This window comes from Emiliania huxleyi, assembly GCF_000372725.1.
Source record: "Emiliania huxleyi CCMP1516 chromosome Unknown EMIHUscaffold_192, whole genome shotgun sequence".
Classification (NCBI taxonomy): domain Eukaryota; phylum Haptophyta; order Isochrysidales; family Noelaerhabdaceae; genus Emiliania; species Emiliania huxleyi.
Genome location: NW_005200670.1, coordinates 150,628 through 173,998, shown reverse-complemented (window position 1 = coordinate 173,998; position 23,371 = coordinate 150,628). Strand labels below are relative to the sequence as shown.

General features: G+C 64.0%; 6 protein-coding genes across 6 annotated transcripts; 3 read left to right on the top strand and 3 right to left on the bottom strand.

Annotated features, from left to right (window-relative positions):
• Positions 1-38: 38 nt before the first annotated feature.
• On the top strand, positions 39-1,613 carry EMIHUDRAFT_442686 (hypothetical protein; the record flags this gene model as incomplete). The annotated part of the gene is made up of 4 exons (XM_005782163.1): positions 39-180; positions 249-695; positions 769-1,140; positions 1,209-1,613. Coding segments are annotated over 4 exons (1,162 nt in total), but the record flags the coding sequence as incomplete, so codon positions are not given.
• A 354-nt stretch (positions 1,614-1,967) lies between these two features.
• Positions 1,968-2,812, bottom strand: EMIHUDRAFT_233536 (hypothetical protein; the record flags this gene model as incomplete). The annotated part of the gene is made up of 6 exons (XM_005782162.1): positions 1,968-2,038; positions 2,105-2,158; positions 2,249-2,306; positions 2,373-2,445; positions 2,526-2,721; positions 2,803-2,812. 6 exons carry the CDS (start codon positions 2,810-2,812, stop codon positions 1,968-1,970), a joined length of 462 nt encoding a protein of 153 aa, XP_005782219.1.
• A 3,802-nt stretch (positions 2,813-6,614) lies between these two features.
• Positions 6,615-10,875, top strand: EMIHUDRAFT_233532 (hypothetical protein; the record flags this gene model as incomplete). Its single annotated transcript, XM_005782161.1, has 6 exons — positions 6,615-7,217; positions 7,422-7,493; positions 7,733-7,801; positions 7,871-8,002; positions 9,415-9,547; positions 10,760-10,875. The coding sequence occupies 6 exons, from the start codon at positions 6,615-6,617 to the stop codon at positions 10,873-10,875; spliced, it is 1,125 nt and encodes a 374-aa protein (XP_005782218.1).
• Positions 10,876-11,140: 265 nt separating this feature from the next.
• EMIHUDRAFT_233531 (hypothetical protein) lies at positions 11,141-12,363 on the bottom strand (the record flags this gene model as incomplete). Its single annotated transcript, XM_005782160.1, has 4 exons — positions 11,141-11,197; positions 11,319-11,477; positions 11,551-11,715; positions 11,791-12,363. 4 exons carry the CDS (start codon positions 12,361-12,363, stop codon positions 11,141-11,143), a joined length of 954 nt encoding a protein of 317 aa, XP_005782217.1.
• A 3,535-nt stretch (positions 12,364-15,898) lies between these two features.
• Positions 15,899-16,318, bottom strand: EMIHUDRAFT_233528 (hypothetical protein; the record flags this gene model as incomplete). Its single annotated transcript, XM_005782159.1, has 2 exons — positions 15,899-15,960; positions 16,204-16,318. The coding sequence occupies 2 exons, from the start codon at positions 16,316-16,318 to the stop codon at positions 15,899-15,901; spliced, it is 177 nt and encodes a 58-aa protein (XP_005782216.1).
• Positions 16,319-16,613: 295 nt separating this feature from the next.
• On the top strand, positions 16,614-19,458 carry EMIHUDRAFT_442684 (hypothetical protein). Its single transcript, XM_005782158.1, has 8 exons — positions 16,614-17,185; positions 17,523-17,593; positions 18,025-18,123; positions 18,232-18,288; positions 18,698-18,731; positions 18,800-18,843; positions 19,005-19,086; positions 19,167-19,458. Exons 1-8 carry the CDS (start codon positions 16,708-16,710, stop codon positions 19,274-19,276), a joined length of 975 nt encoding a protein of 324 aa, XP_005782215.1. The 5' UTR covers positions 16,614-16,707; the 3' UTR covers positions 19,277-19,458.
• Positions 19,459-23,371: the final 3,913 nt, after the last annotated feature.

The following is a 23,371-nucleotide window of genomic DNA, read 5'->3' as shown; positions in this document are numbered from 1 at the left end:
ATCGAGGAGCAGCTTCAGGCGCTCGCGGTGGCGGCCGCGATGCCGGCAGCGCTCGACGCGCAGGCGGCGGTGGTTGAGAGAGCGGCGCTCGCGGGGCTGAAGGGGCTGATGGGAGAGCACGCGGCGCAGGCAGCGCTGCGGCGCTGGATGACGGCCTTCGCCGAGGTGTCCGCGGAAATGGCGCGCAGACGCCGGTGAACAGTCCAGAAGAGAGGGGAGAGAGAGATATCTGCCGCGTGCCCTGATAGGTGCAAAAGCTGGGCCCCTACAGCGCCGAGTGCTATTGGCACTACCTGTACAAGTCGCCGCCTCCCGCTAAGTGCTGTTGGTTCCCCCCGGCGATGGCCGCGGCGAGGACCGCGCCCGACGCGGCGGCGGCGGTGGCAGCGGCGAGCGCCGTCGTGGAGGGGATCGAGGAGGGGAGGAAGCGCACGCGTGGTGCAATCCAGGCGCGGAAGGAGGCGGCGTTGAGGGCGGAGGGGGAGCGCAAGAAGGAGGCGCGGCTTGCTGCTGCGAGCGCTGAGGTCGCTCGGCGCAAGGCGGACGCCGCCGCCGGCTTGCCCGAGCACGAGCAGCTGCAGTCGGCGGCGCTGAAGGAGGAGGAGGAGGCGGCGATGGCAGCCGCACAGGCGGATGCTGCGTCCGCCGCGGTGTGGCGGAGGAAGCAGGCGCGGGCGCTGCTCTTCGCCCGTCCGGTGCCCTTTCCGCACCCGACCACCGTCGCACTCTCTTAGTCGTCCCAGTTGATTGGCAACTTTCAGCGCGTAGGACAAGTGGGGCGACGAGACGGTCGTCGGCGCTGCAAACGTCGTGCAAGGGGCGATGAGGGCGAGGCTGGCGTCGACCGGCACGACCTCTGGCCACATGCCGTGCATGAAGCTGGAGTGGCTGCGCGACATTATTCGCGAGTGGAACGACGCACGCGGCGAGGTCGTCTTCACCGAGGCGATGCTGCAGCATCGCGTCTTTTGTCGGCTCGCGCGGACTTCCGCGTATTGCTGCTTCAACCTCCGGGAGGCGGCCGCCCTCATCTGCACCGGCCGGCTGACCCTGTGGATTCGCGCGCGGCAGTTCCTCTTTGGACCCGAAGCCGATGCCCGCGAGGCGGTGGCCATCTTCGCCGCGCTCGGCGCCCAGTCGGCGATTTTAGCTCCCTCACGCGGCCGCTGCCTCGCTTCCGCCCCTAACCCAACTTTGGCCCGATGTAGGCGTCGCTTTACGAGGTGCTCAAGTACTCAGGGCTCAGCTGCTCCGCTTGCTACGACGCCGTTCTCGACGTCGCCGCGGGCCTGGAGAAGGAGGGCGGCAAGTTCTGCCTGGAAAGGGCTAAGGAGCTGCTCGCTACGGCTGAGAAGAGCCCCGAGCTGACGGTGGGCAGCCCGCTCGAGCCCAGCCGGTTCGACGACTAGAGATAGTCAGTGGCCTGGCTGCCGGGTACGCTCTACCCTCTACGTGGGAGTCTCACATGCGCACATGATGTGGGCGGGTCGGCTAGGTGGGGAGTTCGTCTCTCGTGTTGGACATTGCATGCCTCTTCGCCGCCACCCACCCTCCCCCACCGTCCCCTTCTGTAGCGCGGAGGGGCGTAAAAGAAAAAAAGGTCTAATTGAAACAAATTAAAAGTTTTAAAGGGGCACAAGGTACGCGGCGAGGGAAAAGGGAGCAAAGAGGGGCAGCAAAAGGGAGCAAAGAGGGGTCAAGGCGCCGAAGACCTCCGCAGTAAAATGGGTGAATCTGCGAACTTTGCCGGCTCGGGCCAGAACACAAGCCCGGGGTAGGTAGGGTAGGTCTGGGCCCTGCCCTTGGGGTTTTCCCTCTCTTCGCGCTGGAATTTTCATCACGATGTCAACCCTCCCCAAGTGAGGAGAGAGAGAGATTTTCATTTAGGAATTTGTTTGTGAGATTTTAGAAAACCAGCAAGAAATCACGACTCTCACAGTGATTTGGGCTCGGCAGCTTGTCAGCCCTCAGCCGAAGCTGGGGCCGGTCCCGTAGCCGAGAGAGCCCGCGCCGATGAGTTCGACGCGGTCGGGGGGGCCTGCGGAGAGGCCAGCGAGATGGCGATCGCTGTACTTCACATGGTGTCATCAAGTGACTGGCTGACTCGCCAGAGGTCGATACTCTGGTGTCTGGACGACCCATAGGATGCCACGAATGCCTGGAGGAGAGGGAGGCGAGGCCAGAGGCAGGCTCAGCTGCTCTCGGGTGATCCCGCTTTGGTGGCTGAAGGACCCGATGGTCCTGTCACATTCGTGTTCCGAGTCGTGGGGGTAGAAGAATTCGAGTAGAAATCGAGTCAGCACTTCCTTGTGTAGTACAGCGGATCGCCAGGCTCGCCGGTAGCATCCGCAGGGAGGCAGCATATGAGGCACCAGTTTTCTGGAGAGCTCGACAGCTGCGGCCGCGATGGCAGAGTCGGCCGCGGTTCGAGCGAGCAGCTTTTGGCTGCGGGATCGAATCGCGGAAGGCTCATGCCCTCGCGGAGCGACGCGGGTCGCGCGGCGCGCGCGTGTGCGAAATGCGACAAAAGACGAAAGACGACAGGCGCCTGAGCGCTGTACGCCTGAACTTTTGTCGCCGCAATCGCCACCGCCGCCATCTTGACGAGCAGCGCGAGCGCGCTCGTCGGCGGCCAGCCGTCGCGGGCCGGGCCGAGCCCGGCCTCGACCGGCCGCGTCGGCCGCAGCAGGCCGGGAGGCCCGAATGGCGGCCGACCACCTTCTATGTGAGGTGATCTGGTGCTTGTAGGGCTTGAGAGTGGCCTGCCATGTCACAGGAAGGACTATGGTTGCAGAAGAGTACCACCAGCCATCACTTTAGTTGGTATAGTACCCCACCTTCACCGATCCGGTGATTTCTTTTTAGTTTCGCATAAGCAAGGTAGGTAGGTAGGTAGCTATGCGCGAGCTGCTCGACCGGCCCGCTTGTTGACGGAGGAGGGAGGATCTCGTCCGCCCCCGATGGTCCGAGTACCCTCACGCGTCCCAGCAATTCACGCCTCCCTCGCACTACGTGGGCCAGCGCTGCACGCCACGTGGGTCACGCAGTTGGCTGATCGCTACTTGCAACCGCACACGATTATGGTGCATGTGTCTGATGGTCGCTCTGCGAATGTGACAATGGTTACGCTGAGTGTGCGAGCGCATTTGCTGCTGAATCCTGAGAGCAGAAGGGTAGCCAAGAATAGCCCTGGCATCCTCGGCGTTCACCTGAGCAATCTGGAACTGCTTCTGCATTCCGAAATCCACCCCGACGACGATGACAAGTTTGTACTGGTGGCATCAAACCAGCAGTTCTTCCGCCCCTGCCGAGAGCATGTGCTGCAACACAGCCTCTCCTTCTCGCTAGGGCAGACGGTCGATGTATGGAAGTCCAAGAAGGACACGCATGAGGGACTCCCTTTCCCCAGCCCAAAATGGCGGGCATTGATGGCGCGGCTGCCTCGACAGGACGATGCCTTTATCCAGAACAACCTCTGGTTCAAGAACTGGGTGGCTTGGATGCACTCAGACGCGCGGCCCGCAGGCTGGGATCGCAGTCCGCTCACATACATGCCGCACGAGGGAACCTTCTACCCTCTGCATGTGGTGCGCGCCTTCTCCGCCCTACTCGCGGGCTCTGCACTTGACGTGCATCGGCCCTGCCCGTTTAGCGGAGCGTGCTTCTACGAGGAGACCCTGCTGCCCACATTCGTATGGCAGCGATACCCACAACTCCTGAACGGAAGCAACGGGCCTCCAATCGTGCTACGCGTCTGGTCGAAATATAATGTCAGCATCACGCTCACCAAGTTCAATCTGCACAGCCCGCACCTGCGCTACATATGCGCAGTCAAGGCCCCCGGTCAGACCAGACCTCCCGGTCTGGACGAATGGGTTCACAGCCAGCACTTGGAAGGCACATCTGCCCTGTGATTCAGCCCTGCCATGCAATTTACCAGCCCTAGCATACGTACACAGTCAGGAGTGGCGGCCCCCTCCTTGCCTCGCTCGCGACCCATGCAGGGGAAACAGGAGCACTAAGGGCTGGCCCTGCTGTGCTACGGTGGATAGAGGTCACAGAGCGGCAGAATTCAATAACAGCACAAACTGTCATTCACCTCTCTTTACCTACCTCCACCTCGAACAACAACGGCTCTGCTGGGAGGTGGCGGAGGGAGCTGCTACGCTGGCATGCCGGTGTGCATTGCAAAGCCCCGTACGGCTTTAGTGGCGTGGGACGCGGAAAGGCGATTGGTCGCGCTGCGGGTAGTGGCGCTGAGGGTGGTGGGGGTGAGGGCGTTAGCGGGGCGGGCGGTGGCGGGGCGGGCGGTGGCGGCATGGGACGCCGGCGGCGGCATCGAGCGAGGGCCGGGAGCGACATCTTCTACGCTGCAGGACCGCCGTGGCCCTTGGGCTCGCAACGCGGTCACAAACTTCGCAAATGACGAGCTGCGCGAAGTGCCCTGCCAGAACTGATCCGCCTGCGTGCACACGGCTAAATCAAGGATCATCGTCTCGATGTCCGATCTCATGATTCCCAGCTTTGAATCCCTTGCCCACGCTGCCCGCTGGTCGCTGGTGAAGAACGTTGTGGAATGGACACAACGGCCCTCGCCGCACATGTCGCGCAGCTCCTTGACCTGCGGCGCAAATTCTTTCATCAGCGTGCCCCAGGACACATCGGCCGCCAGGTAGAACAGAGGCGGTGAGGTGTTTTGATGCTGTCGCGCTCGGATATACTGCAGCGGCTGCGTGACGGCACTTCGCACAAATCCAGCTGGACTTTTCGTCTCTCCTCTCCCACTTCTCACGTGCACGCAATGGAACGGCCTTCGATTCTGCGGCGGGCCCATTTGGATGCCCCTCGCAGCAAGCAGCGCGATGGTTGCGCGTTGCAACGACGTCGTCAGCTTCCACGGAGCTAGAGCAACTAGTTCGCGACAGTGAGTGCTGCGGAAAGACGCCGCGTCAGGCCTGACCAGGAGCCCAGACGAGTTGCTGGGAGCCAGAGGCGGCCTTTTCAGATCGCAGGCAGGCCGCACGATCTCCAGATCAAGGCCCTGCCGGCCCTGTCCTTCGCCCGAATAAATGCGTCCGAAGTGGAGCACGTCCGCGCTCTGCATCGGCGGCAAAGTGATGCGCCTCACCAGTTCGTCGGCACCCCAACCCTTGCTCATCTGCGCACAAAAGGGAGTGTAGACGTCGAGCGCGCCACGGCTGTATAGCTTCTCTCTACCTGCACGCCACGCCACATATTGCGCGTACGTGACGGTCCGCAGCGGACTCATTTGGTCAAAATCAACCAGAGAGCCCCAACCGGGCGAGCCCGTTGACCTTTTCCACACACTCTCAGCTTGCTGCGCGAGCTGAGTGACCATTCCTAGTGCGCTGGCTGCCGTGCATGTTTTCCCGGAGTATTTGCCGGCGAAGGCAAAGTGGGGAAGGATCGGAGGCAGCACCAGTGTCCTTCCTGAGCTGTAGGCCAGCCACACGGCCGACTGCAGCCCATACCACTGATTTCCAAGCCCGCCGGTTGGCGCAAAAAGAAGGAACTGATTCGCGCTGGGCAGCAGCGGGCACTCTCGAGAAGTGCCTGGTAGGGTTGAGCTGTTGGGTGGCAACGGCGATTGCGGCCGACGGAGCGACAATGACGGGAGATGTCGCAACGGCGAGCGCGGCCGAAGGAGCGACAATGACGGGAGATGTCGCACGAGAGGGGGCGTATGCGACGCTGATTGCGAAGCTGTCTGCGAGGGTGTGTGTCGTTGGGACACCTCCATTTGGCTGCTTGGAGTCGCGGCCGCGAGAAATGACGGGCCGAACAAGAGACTCAGAGCTGGCATCGTGAACGCGCTGATGATGCGCGTGCCGCCGCTTTTTAAAATTCTTTTTTCGCCCACGGGAGAACGGTCACTCTCGATTTATAATCATCCAGGGCGGACGCCGGCGGGGGCGGAGGGTGCTCGAGCGGGCGGGCGCGAAGGCCGGGCGAGGCGGCGGGCGAGGCGGCGGGGCGGCGGGCGACGGGCGGCTCGCTTCGTTCGCGGGCGCGCATCGATCATGAGGTGACTTGGACCACTAAGAATTGGCTGGGGCTGCAGAAGCAGCGTATCTCAGTCGTTCTTCAAACTGTAATCGCAGAGCAGGCGTGTGAATGAGCTCGCCTGTGGCGGGGGTGGGCGGGTGCAAGGAGCTAAGTGCCGCCACTCTCGCAGGAGTCGCTTAGGCGGCTCCCGTGGGGTACCTGTGTTAGTGCCAGTGCGAGCCAGTCCCGTGCCCAGTGTTGTGCGACGCAGATTCAGTGTTGTGCGACGCGGGGCCAAAATTCTTTTTTCGCACAAGCTGGCTGGGGCTGCAGAAGCAGCGCATCTCAGTCGTTCTTCACACGGCCATCGCAGAGCAGGTCGTGAATGAGCTTGCCTGTGGCGGGGGTGGGCGGGTGCACGGAGCTAAGTGCCTCGCCACCCTCGCAGGAGTCGCTTAGGCGGCTCCCGTGGTGTACCTGTGTTAGTGCCAGTGCGCGCCAGTCCCGTGCCCAGTGTTGTGCGAGCCGAGGTAAGATTCTTTTTTCGCGCACCTTGCGTGCGGGTGAGCGCGGAGTGGAATTCGCTGTCAGTGTCGCCGCGCTCTCGCATGGGCGTCAAAGGCCTGCATTCGTACCTCGAGCGGAAGCTGAGCGCCGACGCGTACCGGCTGCCACTCTCGGAGCTTCCGCGTCGCACCGGCTCGGACGTCGTCGTCGTGGACGGCATGGCGCTCATCCGCCGGCTGTACCCGATGGACTTCGACTGGGTGGGCGGCGGCCAGTTCCAGGCGCTGTACCTGTCGGTCGGCGAGTTTGTGCGCGCGTGGTCCGCCGCAGGCCTCCGCCTCATCGTCTTTTTCGACGGCGGCGTCGACGAGGCGAAGCTGAGCGAGTGGCTCTCGCGTCGCTCGCGCGACCTAGCGACGTGCGAAAAGGTTGCCGCCGCGGTGTCGCGCGGCGAGGCGGTGCGCGCGAGCTCGTCGTGCTGGGTCCCTCCGCTCTACGTATCCAAGTGGATCGGCGCCGCCTTCCGAGCACACGGCTGCCGCGTCGTCTACACGGCGGGCGAGGCGGACCGCGCCATCGCCGCGCACTGCGTCGGCCGGCGCTGCGCGGGCGTACTTGGCAAGGACTCGGACTTCTTCGTCCTTCCGGTGCCGCTCTACCTCGCGCTCGACTCGCTGCGCGAGCGCGGCGCGACGCCGTCCGTGGTCGCCTACCCGCGCCAGGCCGCCCTAGACGATGAGATGAAAAAAAATGAGATGATGTCGACCCGTTGTGGATGCGGGACGGAGTCTTGATGAGCCGCGTCTGTCTTCACGAAGAAGGAAGAGCGAATTCGGACGAGGGCGAGGGCGAGATCGACCCTGGCCTACGATTAGCTAGTGAAGAGTGGTCGCCCGCCCGTGCGGCAGGCCGTCCTCGAGGCGCTCGGCGTGCCGGAGGGCTTGCTGCCGCTCCTCGCCTCCCTCGTCGGCAACGACTTTGTGGAGCAGGCACACCGCTCGCCCACGCGCACTGGGCCTTGCACTCTGAATGCCGTGCCGGCTCCTGTCGTCTGTCGTCTAGACGTGGCTAGCCTGGCCCTTGCCCCCACCACCTCGTGTGTGTGGAGAAGTGTACCCGACCTTACCTCACCTCGCCTTTGTGGCGCAGGCACGTCGCTGCGCGCTCTGCGCGGCCAGACTCGTGACACACGGAGAGTGACGAGCGGACGGAGCAACAGGCGTCGCTGAGCGCTCTGCACGGAGCGCTACTGCCCGGCCGACATGCGAGCGGAGGCCCGCTGATTGAGGTCGGGGCGGAGCTGCGCCTGAGTAGTGACGAGTGGAGGAGCCGGTGACTGATAGGCCCGCTGATTGAGGCCGTCGGGGCGGAGCTGCGCCGCGCCGCGGGCGCGGTTTGTTGGGACGGATCTGGGGCGCCGCCGCTGCAGCTGTGGGAGGAGTTGGGCGGCGGCGGTGGTGCGGTTCTGGACGCGGTGGCGAGGGGGAAGGTTGAGGCGAGCTTGGCGCAGTACCCTAGAAGGGGAAGCCGTGCTCTTGTGATCCAGCCAGCGCTCGAGAGGACACGCGCTCCGCCGTCTTGGATGGTGCACTGGTCACACTGCTCTCGCCCCCCCTCTTCGGATTCACGCGGTGCTCCGATCACGCTCCATCAGACCGTGTCCCCGCCCCGATGCTGGTGAGTCCGCGGTGCCGTTAGCTTCCAGCGCGCACCTTCGTTTTTGTAGGCGCAGTCTCCGCTGCCCGTCGACGAGGCTTTCCCCGAGATCACCCGAGATCACCCGAGATCGCACGAGATTAGGCGCAGTATTCGCTGCCCGTCGACGACGTCGCCGCTGCGGGTGAAGAGGCGGACGGTGACGTCGAGATGGCGGCAATAGAGGGCGGCGGCGAGGGCGGCGGCGAGGGCGGCGGCGAGGGCGGCGGCGAGGGCGGCGCGGGCGCCGGAGGAGGAGGAGGAGGAGGAGGAGGAGGAGGAGGAGGAGGTGGTGGTGGTGGTGGTGGTGGTGGTGGTGGTGGTGGAAGAGGCGGAAGAGGCGGAGGAGGCGGCGGAGGCGGCGGAGGCGGTCCTTCGGCGCTGCTGCTGCGCCGCTACCGCGAGGGGCGTCTCGACTCGGCCATCCTCACCGCCGCCACGCTGCGCGCGATCTGGCGCGGGCCGGGGGCACCGAGCCCTGCTCACAGCACGAGGTGTGAACGGCGTCTCCCCATACCCAGGCGCGGGCCGGGCATCGAGCCGCTCGGCGGTGCGACGCCCGCTGTGCTGAGCTGCGCACCGCTCCGCGCCGAGGTGTATGCGCTCTGCGTGCCGCCGCTGAGCAGGGAGGCCGCCGGTGGCGAGGGCGGCGGAGAGGGCGGCGGAGAGGGCGGCGGAGAGGGCGGCGGCGGAGAGGGCGGCGGCGGTGCAGCGGCGTCAGTGCGCGAGTACCTCGTCTACTCGGGCAAGGCGGACCCGGCGGCGCCGAACGTCGTGCGTGTGCCGGCGCGCGAGATTGCGCGAGATTGCGCGAGATTGCGCGAGATTGCGCGAGATTGCGCGAGATTGCGCGAGGTTGCGCGAGATTGCGCGAGATTGCGCGAGGTTGCGCGAGATTGCGCGAGATTGCGCGAGGTTGCGCGCCACCCGCCAGCCCCTCCTCAGCCTCACTCCTTGCTTTGCGCGGCTGGCGTCCGAGATCAGCCGAGATTACCCGAGATCAGCCGAGATCAGGCGCGGCCGGCGTGCGTCGAGAGATTTGATGAGTATGCGAGGCGCGCGCCCCATCTCCGTGGCTGTGCCCTACAAGGCGCGGCTGGCGTCCTTTGACGCCGCGGGCGCCATGCCGCCGCACGCGCGCTGCAGCCTGCTGCTGGCCCGTCTCGACGAGGGCACCCGAGATCAGCCGAGATCTCGCGAGATCAGGCGCGCTGCAGCCTGCTGCTGGCCGCTCTCGCGCGCGCGTCTGGCGGAGACGCCGCGCTCGCCGGCCTCGACCCCGCCGTCGTGATTGCCGCTGGGCCGCCGGTGCTAGCCGCGCTGACTCTCCGCTTCCTGCGTCGCCGCGGCTTGCTGGGCGGCGGAGGCGGCGGCGGCGGAGGAGGAGGAGGAGGAGGAGGCGGCGGAGGAGGCGGAGGCGGCGGAGGAGGAGGAGGCGGCGGAGGAGGAGGAGGCGGCGGAGGAGGCGGAGGCGGCGGAGGAGGAGGCGGCGGAGGAGGAGGAGGCGGCGGAGGAGGAGGAGGCGGCGGAGGAGGCGGAGGCGGCGGAGGAGGAGGCGGCGGAGGAGGAGGAGGCGGCGGAGGAGGAGGAGGCGGCGGAGGAGGAGGAGGAGGAGGCGGCGGCTGCTTGGCACCGATGGTGCTACTCGCGCAGGCGGTAGTCCTGGCGCGGCTGGACGTGCTTCGGGACCGGCTGAGGCATGCGATTCCCCGAGAGTCCGCGAGAGTTCCCGAGATCGCCCGAGATTCCACGAGATCACCTGAGCTCACCCGAGATGATCCGAGATCACCCGAGATCACCCGAGATTGTGACGTGCCACACACTCTCGGCTGAGGCACGGCCCGGAGACGCGCGGTGAACCGCGAGTCCTTCTTTCGCCTAGAGCTTCTTTCTGCAGCATATGCTACCAGGTCACAGTATGGGTTCGGGACGTATTCACAGCAGTGCGGGGGTAGGGGACCCCCCCCCCGGGAGTACCAGTAGTATATGCACAGTATATGCGTGTGACCATGTCAGGCCCGGGCCAGGACCTGTCCTGGACACGTCTCGGACGGGGGGGGTGTTCGGGACACGTCCGGACGCGTCCACTGTACACAGCCACTGCACACAGCCCTCTCGCCTGTCTGGTCGGCAGTCTGCAACCCTAGCGTCACGTGTGCAGGCATGACCCGGAGGCACGCGCACGCGCCGCGTGCCCCTCCCCTGACGGCCTCGCCGCCGCCACCCTCTTCCTCCGCGCCTCGACCGACGTGATGCTGCTCAACTCTGGCTGCGGCGAGATCCGCCGAGATTCGCCGAGATCACTCGAGATTGCCCGAGATTGCCCGAGATTCATCGGGCTGCGGCGAGCCGCTCGCGAGACTCTCCGAGATCACCCGAGATCACCCGAGATCACCCGAGATCACCCGAGATCACCGGAGATTAGGCGAGCCGCTCGCGGTCGCCGGCGCGTGGCAGTTTTACGACGGCCCCACCTTCCACGCAATGCTGCACGCCGCGCGGCGCGGCGCGGCGCGGCTCCGGCTGCTCCGCGGCGACGCCCTGCTCGCAGGGCTCCTGGCCGCCCTCGGCCCGCTCGCCTCCGGCTCAGACGACGCGGCGAGGTTGGGGGAGACGTGCGCCGAGGCGGCGCGGCTGTGGGCCGAGGCGGGCGCCACTCTGGGGTGACACTTGGTGGTCCGGCGCCTCGCCGTTTGGGGGGAGCGGCACCCTCCTGCGTCCTGGCTCCTGCGGAGTGCTCCTGCACATTGATCAGAGCAGCCTCATGCACCAACCGCTCGCCAACTCTTTGATCTGAGGTAACGGAGGTAAGGTAAAACCTCTCCACACACAAAAGGTGGTGGGACAGAGGGGGGGCGACCCTCGCGTCTCGCGACTCCACATGTCATCTAACTTCACTTCGATCTCGGCGGTCGGTCACCGGGTCAGCGTCTCACAGCCGGTCGAAGGTTGGGTCGCCACACACCTGCTCGAACTTAGCGACTGGGGCCTACGAAGAGCAACGCGATCGGGGACTGAGCCCCTTTACTGCTGCCGCCGCCCCGCGCACATGAAAAACAGGGCAAGCGCGCCAGGTGCCACGTGCCCGAATTGTCGAGGCAGGCGCTGACCATGAACTCGCCGTTGGAGCGGCCCTCGGGCCCATCTGTGTTTCGGCCGTGCGAGAATAGCTCGATGTCGTCGCTCATGAAATCGACTTGGCACGCGATGTCGTCGAGGAATGTGTAGTCGCTCATCCCGGCGGCGCGCAACTCGTTCACCTTTTCAACCTGCTCGCACGGGTGACAGGTGGAAGAGGGGTTGCTCACACCGCCGTGCGTCGAATCAGCCCATCAAACGGACGATTGGCTGTGATAGCGCGCAGATCTGGTCGAAGTAGGACTCCGGGGACTCCTTACCACAAGTGCCGTGCTTGCGCCACTCGTGGTTGACGAACCACAACATGTAGCGCGTCTCGAGCTTACTCGCGATCGGGCCCTTGTACGAGTTGTAGCAAGACGGGAGCTCCTAAATGATTCAGTCAGCAGACATCCTCACGCCAGCGCGCGACTCGACGGGGCAACGTCTTGACCCCGCCTTGACATTGTAGCACGAAGGAATGGCATAAGCACTGTCGCACTTGTTGGATGCGCAGTACGCTTCCGGGTCAAAGACCCAGTCCTGGTCCTCGCAGGATTGGGCGGTGCCGGGGTACTCGGGCAGGACCCACTCTTCGCCAGGGATGTAGCTGTTTGAGGTGCCGTAAATGTCCCAGCAGTAGCTGTCGCCATAGGGCGGCCCTTCAAACCAGAGGCCGTGCACCTTGGCGCCAGGGAGCTCATACGGCGGGTTTGTCTGGTCGGTCTCGCCCGAGTTGGCATTGTCTTTGTCAATCGCGCCGCCTAGCCCACCGTATGTACCAAGTCCTGTGTCGATGGCGAGGACGCCGCACTGCCTGACTGTGCGGCCACAGTTCATGGCCGGCCCGTACGGACTAGGATACTCTGGGCACGTGCCGCGTGCGGTCAACCCCGAAGGCTGGAGCATGGAAGCCGTGTCGATTTTATCTGCGATTTCGGATAGGCCAAAGATGCTGTCGACAGTGTATGCCTCCGAATAATGGGCGGCAAGTGCGAGGCCAATGGCCCACGCGCAGGGAACGCGGCGGCTCTCCATGCTGGGAGACACGAAGTCGATGGACGGACGTGTGGGTACGGATGTGCGGCCCGTCAAATGGCTGATTTTTAGGTTTGTTGTTGGCAAATCAAGACACAGAGCTCACACAGAATCACAGCGGGAGGAAAGCGGCGAGTCGCAATTCCTGGGGTCCTTGTGGCGGGCCACCCTGTCCAGAAAGGCATGGATGCCAATCTGGGGTCTCTCGACCGAGTCTATGAAGCCCTGGCCGCTCCCGGTGGTGGCAAGGTTATAGCTGCTGATACTCTGCTCATAGCGGTGGTTGAGGCCGATTGCCTCAACTGTCAACCACGTGGTTGACAGAGGCCTCAACCCTCAACCAAGTGGTTAACAGACCCCTTCAACCCCTCAACCACGCGGAATGGCTGTTCACACCCCCCGACAACAAACACACACTCTCTCTCTCCCCCCGCGCAAAGGTCTGAACACACATTCTCTGTGAACCATTCATGTCGTCTTCTTTACACTTTAGACGCCTGGATGCTGCATTTGACGCGCCGTTTTTACGAGCACTTGCTTCAGCTACGTGCGTGAATGGGAGGTGTGTGATGCAAAGCCAGGAGGAGCGCTGACAGCCATCGAAGGCGGGCCCCCGCACGGCGCGGGGGGTCCCGGCCGACGTCATGGTCGTCCGCGGACGCGGCCCTCCGTCTCCGGAGACATTACCGAACTCAAAACTGCTTACCAAAGGCGGATACGAGCTCAGCTCAGTGAGATCTAGCAGCACATACCCTCAGTATCCAGAATAGTAAAGTCTGAAAAAGTCGGTCCGACCGCGCAGAGCTTCCGTCCGAGCCCTGAGAAATGTCGGGCGGAGGCATGTCGGCCCATGTTCGCGATTTTGATGGCGTTGCCCTTATTGCACGTGAAACAGACCGCGCCGGCCAGCACCCTTGTTCCCGGAGGCCAACTCGAACAGGTTTGAGCAATGTCGCCTTCCATGCTCGACACGTCCGCCCGCCATCAAGTTGTAAGTTGAGTGGCAAAATGCAGCAGGAACTTAGTTGCCTCAAAGGCCGCCTGCTCTCAGGCCGCCCTGCTCTCGGTATTGTGTTGTTGACTGATAGCACTGTCTGATCCAACCTCAGAAAGAGCCGTCGAAGAGCCGTCGAGCTACATGAGACCCAAGTCGTCGATGATGTACCAGGAATCGAAACTAGCGCCAAATTTGTGACTCAGGATCGACATTGATTTCTCGCCCCTACTTTCGCTGCTTGAGACTCGCCAAATAGATCCTGCGTCTATGACCGTGTGCAACGTCAAGTCGTGAACCGCGACAAGACCATCGCGCCAAGCGCGACTCTGTTGCTTTAACCTTTATGCGGCAGCATTCACCGTGACTCTTGCCGTGGATGGTTAGTGACCGCGGTTGCTTACGCAATACTACGCCATGAGCTGAGCTTCACCAGCCGTTTCTCTTCCTTCCCTTGCCTTCTCTTGCCGTCCGTTCTCTGTGCATTCCACTGCATGACGCATCACAAGCGTCTTCTGCCCAGCGGCCGAGGTGCCAAACCAATGATTTCCCCTCGATTCATTCCGGTTTGTTTTTTGAGCTTAGCCTTCGATGTAATGAAACAACGCAAGGCGGACATGGCATATCGCATCGCTCTCGGGCCCACAGACATCCCGCACACTCGCCGCACACCCGCCGCCCCCGCGCGCGCCCCAGCCACCCACCCCGGCCACGGGAGAAAGGGGAGTGACAGTTGAGCACTTGAGCACTGGATAGGGTCGGTTCCGCATGGTACGGGACCCCTCGATCGTCTCGCCCACCCTCACTGGTGTGTTCATTGGGTGACAGTTTGGGACGGCAACAGACCGAGTATGTTGAGTCCTGGCTCAACAACGCAGATAAAGGACTTGGGTGGTCCGGCCCACAAGTCCGGCTCACGCGCCTCGACTGACCGATCTACCGCACTGAGCACTTGTGCCCCCCTGGTGCCCCCCCGCTCCCAACCCATCCGCCTCGCCTCGGGCCGCGCCGCGCGATCTCGGGCGATCTCGCGCAATATCGGGCGATCTCGGGGCCGCGCCGCGCTATCTCGGGCGATCTCGGAGCGACGCTCGCGCGGCGGCACACCTGCTCAAAAAAGGAAGGAGGTTGGAGGCAGGAGGTCACGCCCCATCCAGAGCGCCGTCGTCGCCGGTTTTTTGGCCCCCGGGTCGTCGCCCGACGGTTGCTGCGCGGGGCAGCAGACCATCGGACGGCGCGACGACGCCCCGTCCGGCACGCTCCCCCCTCCACCCGGCTATTGCCGCACGAGCGCGGCAACGCCGACGGACTTCCCGTCCCCCCACCTGCGCCGCAATCACCGCCGTGATTGTCGGCGCTGCGCCCCTTGGCGTGAGCTTAGCCTTCTATGTTATGAAACAAACGCAACACACACACACGTCCCGTGCCCCCGAGTTCATTTTATAAAACACACATACGCACAAGGCCATAATATAAAATGAACTCGGGGCTTCACAAGGCCATACCCCAAAAAAGTCCGAACCCAGCTGTCAGATCATGAAACTCGTGCTGTCTCTCGTCGTTTTCGCGTCAGGCCACGCTATCCAGGTCTTTGACGGCGTGTTTGCGCCGCCGACGTGCGAGGCGCTGAATGTGGCGGCCAACGCGCGCGGCCTGGGCCATGCTCTCTACACGCGCTCAGTCGGGCCGCGCACGGCGCTCGAGCACGCGTTCGAGTCCTTTCTTTCCGAGGTCGACGACGATTCTCCGCACGTCGAGTACTGGTCTCGGCAGGAGTGGAAGCACATCGAGGCCCACGCGGACGTCGACGAGGCGCTGGCCGCAGGAGGAGGCCCTCTGCGCTACCCGCGGCACGCTCACGTGCTCTACCTCGACGTGGGGAGCCGAGTGCGAGGCCCGACGTGCGTGTGGGAGGCGGGCCGTGGCGAAGACGGTCGCCCGCCGCGGTTCGCAGGCGCGATGACAGTGGTGCCCGCCGTCGCGGGCCGCGTACTCCGATTCGACGGCTCGCTGCAACACGCTGTCCCTCGCCCCGCTGACGTCTGGCTAGCGCCGTTTGTCATCTCTCAGTCCGGCCCTCCGGAGGACTTTGGCCGCTCGGTGGTGCTCTTCAACTGCTGGCCAGAAGCGGAGGCGCCGCCGCACGAAGTGCAGCCGGACGAGCCTGCCGCCGGCGTAGACGCCGCCTCGATCTACCGCGCCGCCCCGCGCGCGCAGTGGCGGCCGGCCGACCTGTCGCACGGGCCGCCACCGGCATCGTCGGGCGGGAGGGCAGCGACGATGAAGCTGTGGCTGCTGGGTGAACGGGAGCGGCGAGGCTCGGTCGAGCGGACGCTGCCCTTACGGGTCGACGCCGATGCAGTGCTCGCGGCCCTTCAGGAAGGGGAGGAGTGCACGAGGCTGGACCCGTGCTAGCATGCTAGAGGTGTTACTGCTATGCGACCAATTTTTGGAGCACTTCGGGAGCCCGTCCCAGTGCAAGATTTCTTTTCTGTTCGTCCTCGCGGGAGTCGCTTAGGCGGCTCCTGTGGTGTACCTGTGTTAGTGCCAGTGCGCGCCAGTCCCGTGCCCAGTGTCGTGTGAGTTCGTGTTGAAATTCTTTCCTGTGCGAGAGAGCTTGTGTTGATGGTTCGATCCTCCCCAGAGTCGAACTGGCAGCCACTCGCACCAAGGAGGCGAGGTGTGGCTACGTGACCCAGAAAACTGAAAAGGCCAGAGTCAGGAAGGAGCAACCCTCGAGGATTGAAGGGACTACATGATTACATGAAGGGTGGGGGGGGCCGTCCGCAGAGCTAGGCGGCGCGGGCACCCCCCACTGGGGCCGAGCGTAAGAAGCCGTTTGCCACTTGCTTGTTCTTGACCCAATTGGCACGCGCTGTCCGCTGAGGAGTTGAGCCAGTCTTTACGCCCATTGCGCGCCTGCTTGTTGATGTTCTCGGCGTCGCCCGCCACCGCCGCCATGGAGATCTGCTGCGTGTGGTGGACGACGAAGGAGGAGGCGCTCGCCGACGCCGCCCCGTACTCCGTCCGGTCCGTCTTGCTGCCCGCCGCCTCCTTGGCGAACACGTGGAGAAACTGCTTGGTGGGCGGTGCAACGCCACCCAAAGTCTGATTGATTGATTGATGGGAAGGCGAAACACAGTCTCAAAAAACAAAAAAGCAAGCGCCTCGCGTTTTCTTCGTGCCAGTGTGCTGTGAGAGAGGCTTGTCTTAAGAATTCTTCAAGGTCCTAGTGCCGCGAGCACAGCTCGTTCCCCGCGCTTTGGGGCAGCTAGAGCTCGCAGCGGAGCTCCGCGCTTTGGGGCAGCTCGTTCCCACGCGCCACGCTGGCCATCGTCTTACCCTTTGCCATGCCACACCACGTCGCGAGCGCGCTCGCACTGACCTACGTTCTCGTCGCCCGGCCACCGTTGGCGTGCCGTACAATGCGGGCGCCGCCACTGCGCGCCGGCCTCTTTGAGCGCATGAGCCGCGGCGGCGGCGGCGAGGGCGAGGAGGGTGGCGCCGCCGCCGACGCATGGGAGGAGGCGCTGACGGGCAGCGAGCTCTCGCGGCCGTCGAACCGCTTCTACGACGCTGTGACAAACATCTCGGCGCCGGAGCTCATCGGAAGCTTCGCCGAGACGGCTCCGCCCGAGGTGCAGCAGGCGGTGCGCTCGACGGTGGTCTCGCTGCTGGGCAATCTGCCGCCGCAGCTCTACGACACCTCCGTCGCCTCCACCGGCCAGAACGTCGCCTCTCTCATGTACTCGATGCAGCTGACCGGTTACATGTTCCGAAACGCAGAGTACCGCCGCTCGCTGGTCGAGTCGCTGCAGCGGGACGGAGGCGACTTGTGTGTGTGTGTGTGTGTGTGTGTGTGTGTGTGTGTGTGTGTGTGTGTGTGTGTGTGTGTGTGTGTGTGTGTGTCGGCCGCCATCTCCTGCCTCGCGTCCACCGCACACCGCGCATGTGTCCAGCCCCGAGCCTCTGGCTGCTCTTCACCTCTCTATCTCTACCGATCGTCGAGGGGTGGCGGCGGCGCGGCGGGTGTGGCAGCCCAGCTCGTTGAGTGTCTTGTGAGTGTGTGTCTCTGTGTGTCGCTGTCACCCCTTTGTCTCGCGTCCGTGTGTGCCCAGTCCAAGCCCCTGGCTGTCCTTCACCTTCCTTTTCTATCTGTCTCCAGGTGACTCAGCGGTGCTACCGCCGGTGGACGAGGCGGGCGCGGCGCTTCCGGAGGTGTCTGGCCTCATCAAGGTGACTCTGGGCGAGGGGAGACTCCCAAGACACCTACCTCTTGAGACACCTCTGAGACACCTCTGAGACACCTCTGAGACACCTCTGAGACACCTCTCTGAGACACCTACCTCTTCCTCTGAGACACCTCTCTCCACCTCTCTGAGACACCTCTCTGAGACACCTCTCTGAGACACCTCTCTGAGACACCTCTGAGACACCTCTCTGAGACGCCTCTCTGAGACACCTCTGAGACACCTCTGAGACACCTCTGAGACACCTCTGAGACACCTCTGAGACACCTCCGTGACACGTCCATGACCCCTCCAAGACACGCCCGAGACACGCCCGAGACACGCCCGAGACACCTCCGAGTCACTTCCGAGACATGTCCGAGACACCTCCGAGTCACTTCCGAGACATGTCCGAGACACGCCCGAGACGTGTCCAAGGTGAAGCTCGGTGAGGGGACGGAGGTGGAGGTGGAGGCGGCAGCGTACATGAGCGAGCTGCGCTCCGAGGTCTCTCGGCGACATCTCGGCGACATCTCGGCGACATCTCGGCGACATCTCGGCGACATCTCGGCGACATCTCGGCGACAGCTCGGCTGTATCTCGGCGACAGCTCGGCTGTATCTCGGCGACATCTCGCTACCGTAGGTCGAGGCGATGCGGGGCGAGCTGATGCGGACGCGCGAGACGACGCGCGAGGCGCAGGTACTTAATGAACTAATGAATGAACGAATTAATTCTAATTCATGCGAGACGACGCGCGAGGCGCAGGTCATATGAATGAACCAATTAACGAACTAACTAGTTAATTCATGCGAGACGCCCGGACACACACACATAACACACACACACACACGCGCGCGCACGCACCCGCACGCACGTACGCACACACGCACGCACACACACACACACACACACACACACACACACACGCACGCACGCACACACACAGCTCACCCACGCGCACCGGGCCGTGCACTTTCAATGCCGTGCCGGCTCCTGTCTTCTAGACGAGAAGTCGCGAGGGGCTAGCGTGGCCCTTGCCCCACCACCTCGTGTGTGTGGAGAAGTTTACCTCACCTTCCCTTCCCCTTCCCTTCCCCTTGTCCCTCAGGGGGGCGGGCTGCTCGCGTACATCCAGTCGCTCGGCCGAGACAAGCTGCAGTCGCTGACCTTCTAGGGGCCTGCCCGGAACCTTCCAGGAGCCTTCCTGTAGGCCGCGACAACCTGCAGTCGCTGACGTCGTCAATCTCGCAGGAGGCGCGCGGTGCGATGCGGCTAGTACTGGTGTAGTCCTGCCTCGTCATCATCGTCATCATTCTACTCCTGCTTCTCCTCCTCCTACCAAGACCGATGCGATCATGACTGTTGCTGGCTACGGTGCGACTGCTCGACTGCAGTCCGTTCTCCGCGCCCTTCAGGTGCTCGATGCGATGCGGCTCCTCATCGAGTCGATCTTGCGCGAGGCGGACGTCGGCGGCGACACCTTCATGGAGACGCCGGGCGCGCCACGCCGCCGCGCGAGCCGCTCGCCTTATTATTGATCGCTACTCCACCACGGGTCCCGCCATTGCTGATCACAGGCGTCAAGCTGCGCGAGCTGCTAGTCTGGCAGCTCGTCACCGGCTACCGGCTGCGCGAGCTCGAGGCGCGGGAGGAGCTCAACCGGGCGCTGACGGGAGAGCCGGAGTGACGGCGTGTGGGCAAGAGGTGGGATGCCTACACTTCCCCGTCCCTCTCTCAAGCCCTCTCTAGTACACGCGGGTTGTCGGTTGTTGCGCCCCCCGCTAGATCCGGTAGGTAGCCGCGAGCGTCGGAAGACGGGCTGCGCCGCCACATAGGAAAAGTCATGGAAACAAAAAGAGTGCGGGTGTCACCTGTCACTCACTCACACCGATCACCGTCCTTCCGTCGAACTTGGTGTCGGCGAAGAGGCCGCGCCGCCCGAACATGTGTGGAGTCGCGAGCCGAGGCGTCCGAGAGAGGATAAAGGATATATATGTCTATTCCGTGACCTACCGCGTCGGTCGACGCCCTCGCCCCTGCGCTCCACCAACGACGCCGTCGCTGTCCTCGCCGACGTGATCGTGATCCGAGGCCGCCCATTCTACGCCATTGGATGCAGCCGAGATGCAAAATCCAGAACCGCCGTTTTTTATGACCAAGACGAGCCGTCCCCCCCTTAACGGCCCCCCTTTGGACGCGTCCACCCTCCGTCCAATCGAGCCGTCCCTACTAATACATATTTTATTATGTGCACCTATAAACGAATGTGGCGCCCGCCGCCGAGCGAAGCCCCGCGCCAAGCGCCGCCCCGCCCTCGTCCCTCTACTGACGTAGCTCTACGGCTCTATGGCTAGTGCCATTTCACTGTGGCACAGCTCGCGTTACAAAACCTTGATTTGACCATTTGCGCCATTTTGTCCCTCTCGGTGCCTTCCAGAGGCAGCTGCGACCCCGCCAAGTGGACGGGGGCACTCGGCAGGTGGCGCAGAGTGCCCCCGTCCACTCGGCGGGGTCGCAGCTGCTTCTGTGCGTCCTGGGGAGGGACAAAATTGTCGCCGCCGGAGACGACTCGACGCCGCTGAGATTGGAGATCAAGCTCTGACAGGTCGCACGTCGCTCCTTTGACGCCGACGTGACTCACCCGTGCAGATCACATCAGGACACGGTCTCGACGCGCTCGGTACGACGCCTGCGACCCGTCTCGGGTCAGGTGGCACGACGCTCATCGCGCCTACCAGCGCTGCCGTACAGGTTGCCACGACGAGGTCGAGCACGCTTCTATACGCTCGCCGAGCCTTCCTTTCCATCCAATTAGGCAGCCTGGGAACGGTGGCGGTCAGAGGCAAAGCCTACGAGGGGTGGTGGAACCACATGTCACGGCTACTGCCGGCTCGACCCCACGATAGCCTCCGAAGGCTCACGGAGCCTCTCTGCTGCTTCGGGGGGGGTCTGCACCACCCGGCCGAACTTCATGGTGCTCCTCAAATACCGCTCAAACGCCCGCGATGTTGTGGAGGGGACATAATTATGCTGATGATCCTGGCCCGATTGGTTCGCTCAGAAAGCTTCTGGGCGGTCGTTAAGGTTCGCTCCCCGCACACCGGCCCGGAAGTATGGTACCCTAGACAAGGCACGAGGCATGGGCGAGACCGTGTGTGGGGTCATGTGAGGTGTCTATGGACGCTCTCCCCGCAAGGCTAGCTGCCTACTGCTAGCCCTAACTCGCACTCATGGGAGATGTCAATTCATTGTATGAGTGTATGCGAGCAGAGGCACGTGGGCTGAATCTAGATCGCACGCCGTGGCGTATGACTTGGGAGGCCGGCGACCGCAGCGCGCCCATCGTAAGGTCGACGGGGTGCGCGTGTCAGCGAGAGAGTTGCGGGTAGAGCCATGCCCGACTTTTCGAAGACGAGCCCCGCGCCACGGATGCCAGTCGTGCCTCCGCGGGAGCCGCCCTCGAGCCGCGTCCCGTCCGCACTGTCCCTGAGTGCGTCCACAAAAGAAGAAAAAGAAAAGGGGGGGGCGGGGACACACGATTCCAGAAATGGTTGTGTCCTCGCTCCTCGCTCGCCCGGGCGGAGGGCATGGCCGCGGAGGAGGCGCGTACGCGCTGCCAGGCCTTCCGCAGACAGCCTCTTGGCCAGGCTGAGGGTCGGCTTTGTGTGGCGTGGCCCGTGCGCTGCGCTGCACAAAGCTGCGTAAACTGCGGGAGCATCCTGTGCTTCCTTTGGGAAGTGCGCAACTCCTGCAGCTGGTGGAGGGCCGTGCCGCCGCTCGTCTGCTCCGTGGACAGGGCGGGGAGGCGACGCCGCAGCGCCGCAGCGTCCGCTGCACGCCGGTGCAGCACTCTGCTGCCTGGTGGGCAGCATGCTGGTGCTGTGCGCGACGTTTTCGAGGCTGCAGTGGCGCTGCACCGCAAGCCACGGCGAGTGGCACGCAGCATGCGCGGCGCCGCGCTTGGCCCGGACAGCGCCAGAGAGTGCCCTCGATGGGCCAGCCTGCGCGGCGCGAGCGCCGCACAAGCTGACGCATCGTCTGCCATTCTCTGGTCGACGGCGGTCAATCTCACGATTGTCGATCAAATCCGGCGGGCTTTGTGACGCCGTTTACGCAATCGTTTTTGGCTTCGCTTTCTCTTTTGCTTGTTTTTATTTTGTTTTTTCTTTTGCGAAGCGACGGAGGGGGGGGCGGGCGGGCGCTAACTACGGGCAACTACATGTCGAAGGTTCGAGGACGACTACTCGCCGCCTGGGTCGTTCGGGGCGCGCGGCTCCGTCGAGGACCGGGCGCGCCCCTTACCCGGCGCGGCGTAGGTCCCACTCTGACGTATAGAGGGGAGGCACGGACACCGGCCCAATTCATCAATTCCACTCATCTTCTGGTGCCTAGCCCCGTGCAGCGGCGGTCCGGCAGGCTGCCCCCAAGGCCCCCCGGGCCGCTGCGGGTTTTGGAGTTATGCTTTGGCACAGCTTCGGCGATGGCGGCCCCTCTCTGGGGCTTGCATAGGCGGGGAGTCTCCCCCGCTGGTCTCCTCATTCCCTTTTTTCTTTTTCTTTTGAGAGCAGGACGCCGGGTTTGTCTTGTATGTGCATGTCGGGCCTGGGTGTGTGTGAGGGGCAGAGGGGCGGGAGCGTGCGGGGCAGAGGCCCAACGTCGGGCGGCTTGTCGGGGTCCGGAGCATTCGAGGGGGGAATGAGGAGGGGAGAATGGGCGGTCGGCGTCGGAGTAGCAGGCCGCAGGGCGTACGGGGTAGCCGTCACTTTCCTGCCTCACAAGGGCGGGGCTGTCCCGGAAAGTGAGAGACGCCGGGCAGCGTGGCGCATTACTGAACCCTCCCATACGTGTTTGGGCTTCCTCCTTTGCTGTCCCATCTCCTCATCTCTTTCCCGCCTGGGCGGGGCGGTGGGCGGGCGCGCGGTGCGGCGTGGCGTGTGCGTGTGTGCGACCGCAACGACGGACCGCTCGCAGAGGACCATTGGGTTTGTACTATTAACAACGAAGGCGCTCTCAAAAAAAAAAAGAAAAAGCCTGCCGGCTCGAACTCTCGAAGATAGGTCCTACAGGTGGCGTCAATCGGTGGCCCAAAACGCATGACCTGCCCGGCTGCGCCAAAGCTCCCTCGCTTCGTCGCTGCTTCTCCTCTCGCTACGCCAGCCCCGCCGCAGCAGCATCTGCTTGGCCGCTTGCTCGGGCGCAGCAGCATCTCAAAGGGCCGCTCGCCACCGCCGCCGCTGTCAAGAAGCCCATCCGTCCCTTCGCCGCGCCGCTCGCCGAGGCTGTCGCAGCAGCGGAGGTCGCCTCACGTGCGATCCCCGCTCTCCTCCTCGGCACGGCACAGCGAGCCGCGGCCTCACTCCTCGCCGAGCATTCTCTACCGCAAGCCGTCTTCGTCCCACGGCTGGTCCTCGCGGCTCTCCTTCTCCTCGAGGGTGCACCCCCTGCCCTCCGGCGGCGCCATCCCCCTCCGGCGTCGACAGAGCTCGGGCGAGTCTCTCACTCTGCTGCTCGCCGTCAGCGTGGAGAAGTCGCCGCCGCGCTCCTTTGAGCACTCCCCGGGTCCTCGCTCAAACCGATCGCCGGCTCGACCGCACTGGCTGCATCGCGTGCGGTCATGATACAGTTCTGTCCATTTATGCCCACCGCTCGTCGGCTGCGTCGGACGGGGAGCGAGGAGCGCCTACGACTCTAAAATCCGGGCCGCGCGGCGCCTTCTCTCCACCACCGCTCCGCCTCCGGCGCCCCGCCTCTTGCCGCAGAGATAGGGCCGCGTGTACAGTGT

What these genes read in the sequence shown, in the direction of transcription:
- EMIHUDRAFT_442684 (XM_005782158.1), top strand. Translation starts at nt 16,708, where the DNA reads ATGCCACACCACGTCGCGAGCGCGCTCGCACTGACCTACGTTCTCGTC. An exon ending in AGACGACGCGCGAGGCGCAG is followed by an intron (nt 18,289 to 18,697) that starts GTACTTAATGAA and finishes CTTGTCCCTCAG; the next exon opens with GGGGGCGGGCTGCTCGCGTA. An exon ending in CACCTTCATGGAGACGCCGG is followed by an intron (nt 19,087 to 19,166) that starts GCGCGCCACGCC and finishes TGCTGATCACAG; the next exon opens with GCGTCAAGCTGCGCGAGCTG.